This window comes from Oncorhynchus clarkii, chromosome 20, assembly GCF_045791955.1.
Source record: "Oncorhynchus clarkii lewisi isolate Uvic-CL-2024 chromosome 20, UVic_Ocla_1.0, whole genome shotgun sequence".
In the NCBI taxonomy this organism is placed as follows: Eukaryota; Metazoa; Chordata; class Actinopteri; order Salmoniformes; family Salmonidae; genus Oncorhynchus; species Oncorhynchus clarkii.
Genome location: NC_092166.1, coordinates 70,998,715 through 71,011,687, shown reverse-complemented (window position 1 = coordinate 71,011,687; position 12,973 = coordinate 70,998,715). Strand labels below are relative to the sequence as shown.

Sequence of the window (12,973 nt, the reverse complement as noted above, 5' to 3'; positions counted from 1 at the left end):
GCTCTAAAAATCAGATAGGTCTGTGTTATTGATAGCCTATCATCTACTGCGTGAACCATATTTGACCAACCTTGCCTCCTGGTCTGTCTGTACATTAAGACAAGATCTCCTCAGTCCTTCCAGTACTCCTTCCTGTGTAGGCCTATTGGGTAACAAGGTAGATATAAACATTTAATTATTGCATAGGCCCTCATTCATAGATCCTTAAACAGCAGAGACACCAAACGCCTGGGTTTAATTCGTTCTCTCTGTCTGCCCAACATGACATGTCTGAAAGAATGTAACTCATCAACCCACGTCAGGCCTGTCTCGGGGTAGGCCACGGAAAAGCCACGTCCCGCAGCCACCCTGCGCTCCCCCAAAACATCTTGCAATAATCAGTCCAATTAGTGGAGGTCGTGGCAGAGAGCTCTCGGGTTAGCGGTGGGAGGTTGTGAAAATAGGGGGCGGCTATTAGAAGAAACGCGATCCCCATTCATCAGCATTGTAATAATCACCGCTCTGACGAGCCACGCGGGCCCAGCGAAGCTCTGATCAAAATGATCCATGGAAACAAGAGGTTTACAAACACTGTCAAGGCGAGACGGGTACCTTGATTCGGCCTGTCACTGCCAGGTTCCTCCCGCTTGCAGCAGAGGCTTTGATGGGCGCATGTGACTGCGCCGTCGCCCTGCAGCGCGCACTTTCCGCCTGCAAGGAATAAATTAATAGGCGCATCTTTAGCTGCAAGGAGCACTAGGCCTGTATAGGACATTGCATTGTTGTTGACAAGGAGGTGGAACAATAGGCTAAAGGCCTATTCTGTAGTTGTACTGTAGTCATGTGTAGCCTACGCCTAGTTGGCTCTTAGAATTTTCAGTTCATGATCCCCAAAGACCCTCGCAAACAGAATGACGTATTGATTGATGTGATTTTCGTGAAATTACTATTTTTAGTAGTATATAGCTAGGCCTAATAACTCAAACTATTTTCACATGGGCTAATGTATAATGCCTATATGTCAGATCAGAATTTCAAATGGATTTCACGAAATATTATTTTATATGGTGGCTAGAGCAATTGGCCTAGGTCTTTTATATGCCTATACAGTCTATGACCTATTAGACACGATCATAAAATAACGTTTCTCAATAGTCAAATAGTCTACCCACAAGCAGTCATTATCAGACATGGTGCTAAAAAGGGGGGGACAGACGACCATTGTCACGGTCATCGCAAAAGTTATCATAAACGATTTGGGAGCTTTATGCATGTTATGGTTCAATTCGGAGACATTTAGCTGTTTCTTCTAGATTGTTAGAGAAGATACGCGAATTTAAAAGCGCTCGAAGTGGCTGGTCTGTCAAACAACGTTTGGGTTCTCACTTTTGCTCCATGAAAAGGGTTTTCTTAACCCCTCCTTTAGATCCGTCTTGAAGCACTATTTCGTGTCATTGATTGAACTTATACATTTGATATAGGCAATTGGAAGTTATATGCAATGGTTATTTTTTAAACATAGTTATTAAATATTTATTACACATTTTCCCTTTCATCTTGTAGCCTTGGATTTATGATAATAATTGTTTAATTATTACACGCATATAGCCTATTAGCCTAATATTATTATTATTATCACATTCCCTTTGTGAGAATTTATTTTTAAGTGGACGAAGACGGGGAATATATAACTCATTAATGCTCAGTCTAATATGGTTAAATTAGGCATTTTTCATATAGGCTATTCGTTTACACGATTAAATCGAAGCGTTGTTTTTATTAATACCCATCTCAGCAGCCTTGTCCCCTGATGATTAGCATCAGTCAAGCTAATGCCGAAATACCACTCTGCAAACTGGCTTCAGGCGAAACCCAAGTCAATTTATTAAACACGTTCCTTTTGCGAGTGAAAACACAACATGAAAACGAATAAGGGTCTTCTTACAAGATAATTCATCTTAATGATAAAATGGAAAATAGTCAGTGTGCGTTTTTCATTTGTTTAACACCTCTTCCTTCGATCGGCATGTTAAAATGCATGATTTCATGTATGACTGACTATAGGCTATACATTATGCATGCATTTTAACCTACAGGTGCATACGAGACAGACCACTGTCCTTTCACTAAGGACTGATTTTCTTGCAATTAAGTGGCTCGGTTTCCTGGGTCTTATTTAGAGCACATAGGTCTGAATTAAGAGTAAAACTAAACTAGGCTACAATATTAAAGAGAAATAGAAACAAAGGCTACCATAAATATTATAGCTTTTTGAACAAATATATCCAAATAATTTTGGATGCGTGATTAGCCTAGCTAAATTCAAAGTAGGCCTATATGCCTAATTGCAATCAATCTTAACATCAACAAGTAATTGATGCGAGGAAACATTCGTCGTTGACAATTTTTCTCTACCCAAAAATATAGGCCCACGCATCTAATTTGTTGACTAGACGAGTTGGCTACACTTTTGTTCGAAACCTGTGTAGGAGCCCCGCCAGGCTGCACCCGCGCGGCGCCAGGCTACCCTGTGATCACTGACCCACAGGTTGGAGCAGCTCGAGCTCGCCTGAAAGAGGGAAGGCAACCGAGGTCCATTTTCATTGAAGGCATAACAACACAGAGCATCTCTTGCCATATTACCACCCTTTCCATTTATACTACAAGCGTCAGCGATTCTATAATTTCACACAAAATGTAATTTTGCTAAGCTTTCTTGTGGTCTGAGGTGTTATTAAGTTAGATCAAAAAGCTTTTCGGATGAAAGCTGAAACAGGTTTTTGCGTTATATTTTACAGAAAGCAGATACCAGAGATGCGTTTAAGATCTGTGGATGGAAAGAGACCTGGCCTCGTGTGATATGATACTAGTGAGTGTAAATGTACTTAATGAAGAGGTCCCTCTGTGATGCAATATAAATCTATCAACTGGTCAATTCTTCACTCCACCGGTCAATAAAAAAATACATCTTCACAACAGGTAGCTATGGCACTCTCACTCAGAACAATTATTATTATTGGTAGTTTAAAAAGACATCATGGGCATATTTAATTATTAACATCTAATATATGTCTTATATCCTGTCATCTCCAAACAAGAGGTTAATTTGTCTTACCGGCAGCATCAAGTAGGAGCTCTCGTTCCCCTCAGAAAGCCGTAGAGAGCGCGAGCTCTCCGCGCTCTCATAGCAGAATACACCTCTCTCAACCTTTGTTTTGTTATTCAGGCACCTTGTGCGTTTGCTCTAATGTTACAGTATTCCACATTGTACAGTTCCCGGGGATGTGTGCCCACGGGATGCCTGCCTGCCTGCCTTGTTAATTTGTCATATCCGCATGTGCATTAAATACTCTACAATGCATGGTTAATTACACCAGAGGTTATCAATGCGCACATGAGGAGTTAAACTAGGATTTGAAGGTGAGGGAACTGTCTTCAAAACTGGCCACTTTTCTATGATTTTATTTTAACAGAAATCTATTTAATTCAACTGTCTCCCACGTGTCAACAGGGGCCCAAGTGGCCCAAGTTATTCATACTTGGAGATATACTGTATCTATAGATTTTTGTTGCTGTGTCAAAACATGGCAAATAATGCAAAATATGTGGTGAAACTATAGGTATTGTCCCCCAGCAATGTTATTCACGCCTAGCCTATAGTTTAAATATCATTTATATACCATGATGTTCCAGGTGAATTAGGCCTACATACAATTCCTTATTACAATGTAATAAGCGTTAGATTACATATAATGAATAAGCAGTTATTGTGGAAACTGTGCATACACATGTGGTTCCTCGTTATGGACATGAACATTGGGTAGCATGATCTGTCGCACGCTCTGGCGCCATCCTCCCCAGAAAGAGGGATCACTGCTACACAGCCTTGCGCTCTTTGGCTGCCTCGAGTGTCTGTCAAACATGAGAGAGAAAAAAATCCCATTTACAGGAAAAAATCTGGGCAATATTTCTATTGGTTGGAGGGCTTGAATAGAAGGGAACAATCAGTCAGTGAGGCCAGGGAGCCACCTCAAACCATATCGGGTTACATTGAATGACAGCGTAACCATGGCAAATAATTTGACTAAAACTATTGTCTTATCCTCACCATCCCCGGGTCAGATAACCAACCAATCACAGTTCACATAATCGCTTTTCTTGCCAGTTTAGAATAATATTATTAAAACAAGCGAGCGAGCCTGGTCTTCAGGAGTAGGTAATGTTGAAACGACATAGAAAAGGTGGAGAACGACTGTGGAAGGAGTAAACACTCTCTCTCGGTGTACCTTGAGGGGAATGCTGTGCATTTTGTACTGCTATTCATAAACGGGACTTTCATTTTTTCTTTTCGATTGGATTTTATCCTCGTCATTTTTGATACAGCCTACTTTTGGAGACTTTCATGGTCATTTGTGGACTTACAGTGTCGGTTACTTGCTTTAATGTCTTAGCCATAAAAGGGGACGTGTAAGTAGAGAAAAACATACCTGTTTATTAACTTGCAACCATGTCTATGCTTCCAACTTTTGGCTTTACGCAAGAGCAAGTTGCTTGCGTCTGCGAGGTCCTCCAACAGGGTGGAAACATTGAACGGCTCGGGCGCTTTTTGTGGTCTTTACCCGCGTGTGAGCACCTTCACAAAAATGAAAGTGTTCTCAAAGCTAAAGCTGTGGTCGCATTCCACAGAGGAAATTTCAGAGAGCTTTATAAGATCCTTGAGAGCCACCAATTTTCCCCTCACAATCACCCGAAGCTGCAGCAGCTGTGGCTCAAAGCGCACTACGTCGAGGCGGAGAAGCTTCGAGGCCGCCCTCTCGGGGCTGTGGGAAAGTACCGCGTCCGCAGAAAGTTCCCCCTGCCTCGGTCTATCTGGGACGGCGAGGAGACAAGTTACTGTTTCAAAGAGAAAAGCCGGAGCGTACTCAGGGAATGGTACACACATAACCCCTATCCTTCCCCGCGAGAGAAGAGGGAGCTCGCCGAAGGCACCGGGTTAACAACCACGCAAGTCAGTAACTGGTTCAAAAACAGACGGCAAAGAGACCGTGCGGCAGAAGCGAAGGAAAGGTACGAGTAAGTGAATGTTTACTCCTTGTCTTATTGCTTGTGTGCGTAAAAGTCTGGACGCTGACTTTAACTTGGATTATTTGTTAGGAAATATTGATTTACACATGCTAACCTCTCATTTCAAATCAGGGTACGGTAAACTATAGTATAATTTATTATAAGCTACCATTGATAATCATTCTAACTTTGATAAGCAAAAGCAAACTAATATCATGCTTTTATTTTGCCATTTAAACTATCCATAATCAACGGATGCCAAATATTAACTCTGGCTTCATGATCACATCTGAATGTATGTAAATGTAGATAATATATTTAGTTTCAAAAAAGTTCCTTGAATGTCAAGACGTGTTTATTCTGCTTGAGGGTGGTAGTTATTTTGCTATTGCTTAATGAGCTGTTTGTATGCCTACATTTCAAGTTTCGAAATTATACTGTACAGAAGAGCTTTAATATGTATTTAGTCAGGTGTTCACTCGGAGGGTGTCTGCTTTCTCCCGCTGGCGACTAATTCAAACTGAAACCACTGCGTAGATCATGTCTTTCCACTTTAAAACCATGAGTCATTGCGATTCAGACTGTAAATGTATGCCTAATACACGTTTAGCAATAATTAGGCCTGTCATTTGCGCCTGCCAGCTTGTGTGTACACAGTTAAGGTTTGCCATTATTCCTTCATACCCATAGGCCCAAACTAATAGCCTACACCAGTTTAGATATAGATCAAATGGCTTAACATTTTTTTTTTCTAACATTGACTTGGTGAAATACAGTAGTGACAAATTCATCTATTCGTCCTCATTAAGGGTAGGGTGGTGATTGATAAAAATGTGTTTAGAAACGGCTAAATCAACTGCAAATTTCTAATAATAATTTCATTATTTAAACAGTAAACAGTAAAGGTACTAATATAAATCTTACACACATTGCATTTCTGTTTAGGGGTGTGTCGTTTGCGTCTGTGTGAATTCAAAAATAAGTTGCATGCACACTCAAATGCATAGGTATAAATAACCCTGTATGTATTTCCTGAACTTAGATTCTCCCGTTTTTATTATGCGGGCAAACAAGATCTGCACAATGAAACTAGATGATGCACGAAAATGTTACATTGTTACTAGTTTCACACGTTGTCTCATGAATTTCACACATTGTTGTTTAACTTGAGCTATATGAGAACGTCTTATTAAAAATACTGGAGAGACCAATGACGGTGACGAAATATCCCACACTGCTCATTTACCAGTTCCTAAAAGTTGTATATTAAAATCTGTACTAAATTGTTCATCCAAACATAGCTCGGTATAATTATGATAAGACTATGTGTTGTTTGCAAGCGAATGCATGTTTGTGGGCTAATATAGGGTTCATTATTACTTACCATATTATCATATTTCCTTTCCACAGGGAAAACAACGAAAACTCCAACACCAACAGCCACAACCCATTGACTTCTTCCATGAATGGAAATAAAACACTTTTGGGGAGCTCAGACGACGACAAAACACCTTCAGGGACTCCGGATAACACCTCGTCGACTCCGGCTATGCTCATCGCTTCAAACTCGGGGCTGCAGATGCACGGCCTAGCGCCTCCACCCGGGCCTAGCGCCATGCCAGTGTCCAGCCATGACTCTGTGCACCATCATCACTCATTGCACGATACTATACTGAACCCTATGTCGTCTAACCTGGTCGACCTCGGCTCTTAAACACGAGACCCTGGTTGGAAGGGGACTTTCTGAGTTACGTGGATGTTTGAGAAAAGCTTCAGGCACCTGAGGCGAGGTGCAAAGGCGAAAGGACAGTCAGGAAAATGTGGCTCACACGGTGAGAGGTGAGATGGTAGGCGTTTAGCTGAAAGGTATTTTACCAGAATGTAATAACATGTTATATTGTTGAAAACAATAACAATAAAATATCTTAATTCTTGTTACTATTATCGTTATTATTTTAGGGGATAGATATCAACAGATGCGTAAACTCAAAGTCAGGTACCCCATGACCTTTTGTTTACACATAGGTTTTCCAAGAGAGCCATATTCAGTTTGGTTTTGTTTTGGGGTATCATCGCTTAAGTGTTTTACTATCATGAGAGCCGTATGTGAACGATTAAAGATTATAATATCTTATTATTTGTATTTTCATTTGGAAAGCGACTGCATGTTAACTCTGCGATGAATAATAAAACATAAACAAATCGATCTCACTATAGTTTCATATACCCTTTACAATAAAAAAAAAGAAATGCATTCATTTAAAATGAGAACTTGTTTGATTTATATTATTTCAGCTTTTTATTTGAAAAATGGCAATTCATTTTTTGTGTGGAGTTTGTTTTTGCACATCATAGTTGACCATTAAGATATATTTCATACGATGGAAAACGCCACTTGTGATTTTTTGCAAAATGCTTTAGAACCACACTCACATTTAAACTATATTGTTGACCATAATGTCAACCAGTGCGTAAAGTAGCATAGGATGAGCATGATTTTCGTTGATTCATTATTTTGGAAAGGCGACAGAATGTCTAACCTGAAAATACATCTGGCTAGCCTGCTGTGTTACGTCTCCGCGTTATGATTCCGATTTCGATAGTATCGTGTTGCAACATTGGGCTATCAAGTGGGCTAAGGTAGCCATTAAACCGGAAGCATCTTACTGTAGGCCTAGACCTGGGACTAGACCTAAGAAAAAAAATAAAACACAGGTCTCATATCGGGCTATATGAGAACTGTATTTTCTTTTTTTTTCTTACTGTAGGCCTAGACCTGGGTGTATGTCATTTCTCGAAATGTAACGTGACCAGACAACATTTCAAAGTAGCCTACAAAGTCTTTGAAAACGTAAGATATATATTTTCTTATAGCCTATATGTTTTTTGCGCTTTCCTTGTCTTGTTATTTTCGTGTTTGAAGATATATGATGAAGGTGTATGGCGCGTATAGGCCCAACACCCCAGTGCCTATGCGTATTACACTTTTACAGAGATGTTTGCTGTAGACCTATATTCTAGGCCTACTGCTGTGCTGTGATTTCGTGACATATTACCCCCCCCCCCCCTTCCAATATAGGCTAAAGATAATGAAAACTCTATTGAAATCTATCTTCAATGCAAAACAAGTGTAGCAATTTTGCAACTTGCTGAAATTGGACATTGTCCATTGTGTGTGTTAACTACATGCATGGACTGCAGTATGGCGTAGATACCCACTGGGCACAGACCTCAATTCAACGTTTGTCCCACTTTGGTTCAACGTAATTTCATTGAAATGACGTGGAAACAATATTGATTCAACCAGTGTGTGCCCAGTGGGTATGGTCTAGCGTTTTTTGTTATTATGCGTGTCACGTCAGTTCTGCCTACTCATCTATGTATATGGTGCAAAGATAATATTTCTTACACTACGATATTTTACAGTACTATGTCATATGCCTATGGAATAGAATTAAAGTATGAACATGACTACGGCTGTCAGTCTATGGCATTCTTTAAAAACAGGACTTAAGACTGCATTGGCAATTATCAATAAAATCTGACACAAATGATTTAGACCATAACGGAGGTTGATGTTCATGTGATGACACTTTTCCTTCTTCTTGTCGATGAGAACAAAATTGCGGTGTTCACGGAGAGAAACACAAAACTAGAAACGTGTGTTGAAAAGGGATACTTGGTTTGAAGAACTTCAACCCACAACCTGCCGTCATCCAATCTCTTCTACTTTCAAAGTCTTGTAGAATATTTCTAAAAACAACATTGACATAGGTCTATTCATTCCTCTTTTCAGGAATTGTCGGTATTTTATATTAAATGTTTTAGTCCTTACATAGTTTATGATAGTTGTATCTCTTTATTTAAATCAGTCCCCTTCCATGAGTCCTAGGCATGGATACCTTACGCAATTATAAATTGAATTGAATGTATGCCCCATGGACCCAATTCCATGTACTGAATATGATCTTTAAAATATTTATTTTTGTTGCTTTGTGGCCTTGGACTACGTATTCAGATATAAGCAAGATGCTAGCTTAAAGTGTGCATTTATAGGTTGTACATAGCATTCGTATAATTGTGGCTATAACCAAACGTTTGTATTGAGTGGTGAGCAGCACACCTTGTTGGCTTATGGACCATGAAGTTATTGACGCCGGTATTCAGCCCTCTCACTTTATAATTAGCAAACATTTCAGTGGATACTCAAAACAACCATGCCCCATAATACCGTCTGTGTTTGGGTATAGGCGTAACACCAAATACCTTGGTTCTCACAAGACAAATATTTTAATTCCTGGGAAGTGCAAGGTTCTGCTCTTGACTTTCTCTCTCTTTCTCCAACAGCTGAAATCTGAATTTTAACTAGTTTGTGTGAGTGCAGCATGTGTGCCTTAAGAGTGGCAGAGAGGTTGTTAAACTTTTGGGCATAAAATGTTACAAAACTCTTTCGGCATGAGCTGAGCTAACCAGACCCCTTGGTTATAAATGCAATACAACATGTTGATTTAATGCTGGGAAGCCAGTTTATAGGAACATTACTCAAACTGCAACGACGAAAAGTAATGGAAACAGAATAAACAATAGTGCATTTTTGCACATTCCACTGTTTCTCTTTCTCTCTCGAATTGTACAAAGCTGCGTAAGACAGACTGGTGTAATTTCTGTGGCTGTGGTTGGTAAGCAATTTTCTCTTAGTGGTATTATGCCTATATTGACTGTAACAATTACGACTAAATTGGTGCAGATAACAGCCTTGCAGTACTTGTAATAGTACAAGTTTAACCATCCGTTTTTCATTGTTAAAATAATATACACAGGGACTTGCGCAATGGCTTTGACTGTCCTGTAGATAAAAAGCACTATAGGTCACGTGAGCCTACTCCAAGTAGCCAGTTAATAAGTGCCTAATTAGTAAATGAGAATGTCAATAATCATAAATATAATGACTATTCAGTTCAAGGTTGAGTCACGCATTACTTTAGCGCATATCTCACATCGACACCAATGCATGCTTTACGCAATGCAATATTTACGCATAGGTTATCTTTATGCACCCCTTTGCCAATATTGTATAACATTATGGCGTATATACCAAGTGAGACTATTCTATTTCCACCAAGGAATGTTGACAGATGAATATTTTTTATGGGTCAATGGCCACACCAGGTCCAGTGGCGAATGTCTTTCTACGCAAATGGAAACCTCGCTAACACAGGCACTGGTGTAGCCTGCTGTTAGACCTTACAGCAGGTAATATATTGTGGGCCCTTATACTTAAACTATGGGTTTAGCCTGGCCTTTATCATGGAAATGATTGGAATATGTGATTAGTCTGTAGGCCCAATTCTTCTGTTCATGCCCACGCGTCAAATTACTCATATTCAGGATTGATTGACATTTGCATTGTTTTGTAATTGTCAAATATGACTAATTATGTATGTCTGATATGTATTTAAATGCAAGATTTTAGTCAATTGAAATGTAATTCTAGACAACATAGCGCTCATCAAGATTTGGGGATGACATTTTTCTCATGGTTTTATTTTTGTTTTGTAATTTAATCTGATAGAGTTTTCCTGATAAAATTGAGATTTTAACAAAATATCAATAACAGACTAAGGACTAGATTTTTATGGAAACAAAGCTGTTGTTTTCTAAAATGCTATTGATTGTGATTGGGCTAGTCTCCTAACCAAGCAACATGTTCACTTAAAACCTTTTCTGACATGTTGGTATAATTCACCCGTAGCTAGCTTTTAATTACACGTGAATAAATGATAGGGGTTAATAAGCATAGACAGTATTGATTTCTAGGTATGTACAGTGCATTCGGGAAGTATTCAGACCCCTTGACTTTTTCAACATTTTGTTATTTTCGTCATCAATCTACACACAATACCCCATAATGGCAAAGTGAAAACAGGTTTGAAGACATATTTGCAAATTTATAAAAATAAAAAAAAACGGAAATTATTATTATTATTTAGATAAATATTCAGACCCTTTGCTGTAAGACTCGAAATTTAGTTCAGATGCATCCTGTTTCCATTGATCATACTTGAAATGTTTCTACAACTTGATTGGAGTCCGCCTGTGGTAAATTTAATTGATTGGACATGATTTGGAAAGGCACACACCTGTCTATATAAGGTCCCACAGTTGACAGTGCATGTCAGAGCAAAAACCAAGCCATGAGTGAGAAGGAATTGTCCGTAGAGCTCCGAGACAGGATTGTATCAAGGCACAGGTCTAGGGAAGGGTACCCAAACATTTCTGTAGCATTGAAGGTCCCCAAGAACACAATTTCCTTCATCATTCTTAAATGGAAAAAGTTTGGAACCACCAAGACTCGGCCAAACTGAGCAATTTGGGGAGAAGGGCCTTGATCGGGGAGGTGACCAAGAACCCGATGGTCACTCTGACAGAGCTCCAGAGTTTCTCTGTGGAGATGGGGGAACCTTCCAGAAGGACAACCATCTCTGCAGCACTCCACCAATCAGGCCTTTATGGTAGAGTGGCCAGTCGGAAGCCACTCCTCAGTAAAAGGCACATGACACCAAAAGGGACCTAAAGAACTCTCAGACCATGAGAAACAAGATTCTCTGATCTAATGAAACCAAGATTGAACCTGAATGCCAGGTTCAGTCTGGAGGAAACCTGATACCATCCCCACAGTGAAGAATGGTGGTGGCAGCATCATGCTGTTGGGATGTTTTTCAGCAGCGGGGACTGGGAGACTAGTCAGGATCGAGGGAAAGATTAACAGAGCAAAGTACAGAGAGATCCTTGATGAAAATCTGCTCTAGAGCGCTCAGGACAACAACCCTAAGTCAAGATAACGCAAGAGTGGCTTCAGGACAAGTCTCTGAATGTCCTTGAGCCCAGCCAGAACCCAGACCTGAACACAATCAAACATCTCTGGAGACTTAAAAATAGCTGTGCAGCGACGCTCCCGGTCCAACCTGAAGGAGCTTGAGAGGATCAGCAAAGAAGAATGGAAGAAACTCCCAATATAGCCACACTCCACGGCCGTCAACGGATCAAAGGCAACCTATTACCTGTAAACTCATTTAGAACATAGAGATTTTTACAATCATCACTGAAATCTTCACCAAAAGTTATTTGAAGGTGTTGCCTTTCATTTTTTTCTCTGACATATAGGAATTTGAGGATGTTACATGACCTATAGCTAGGCCTTCCTATTCTTATAGTACAATTGAGACAGTGTTCTGATACTAAACTCACAAATGTTTGTTTATATGCATGTTGACAGACTCCAGTCACCAGAGTATACTAGCTAGATAACGTAAGGCACAAGACGGATGGAATTTTCAACTGTTTAGTTTATTTTCAGTCGTTGTTCCTATAGTTATTGGACTATAAAGTCACACAGATGGGACTTCTGTTGACAAAGGAGAACATCCAATTATATTCAAGACAACTAAGGAATATTCTAATCCCCCAAAACTTCCAGGCTATATAAATATGTCCTTTTACATTGACTAAGAAACGCCAAAAGAATGATGATGATTATTATTATTAGAATGATTATTTTTATTATTATTATTATTATTATTCATTATTATTATTGTTGTTGTTATTATTGTTATTATTATTATTAGTAGTAGTAGTATTAGTTGTAGTAGAAGTAATTGTAGTAGTAGTGATAATAGTAGTGGTAGTGGTAGTAGTAATAGAAGTAGTAGTAGTGGTGATAACAGTAGTTATAGTGATAGTAGAAGTAGTAGTAGTGATTGTAGTTGTAGTACTAGTGAAAGTAATAGTAGTAGTTGTGATAGTTGTGATAGTAGTAGTAGTAGTAGAAGTGATAGTATTAGTAGCGATAGTAGTAGTAGTGATAGTAGTAGTAGTAGTAGTAGTTGTAATAGTTATAGTAGTAATAGTAATAGTAGTAGTGATAGTAGTA

At 39.3% G+C, this 12,973-nt stretch overlaps 1 protein-coding gene across 2 annotated transcripts; it reads left to right on the top strand.

The window, feature by feature from the left end:
* Window positions 1-3,951: 3,951 nt before the first annotated feature.
* Window positions 3,952-8,515, top strand: LOC139376853 (SIX homeobox 2a). Of its 2 annotated transcripts, none has more exons than XM_071119812.1 (2): window positions 3,952-5,046; window positions 6,454-8,515. In XM_071119812.1, exons 1-2 carry the CDS (start codon window positions 4,487-4,489, stop codon window positions 6,755-6,757), a joined length of 864 nt encoding a protein of 287 aa, XP_070975913.1. In that variant the 5' UTR covers window positions 3,952-4,486; the 3' UTR covers window positions 6,758-8,515. The 2 variants fall into 2 exon arrangements, with proteins under 2 accessions (XP_070975913.1, XP_070975912.1); XM_071119811.1 differs by having other exon boundaries at window positions 3,952-5,052.
* Window positions 8,516-12,973: the final 4,458 nt, after the last annotated feature.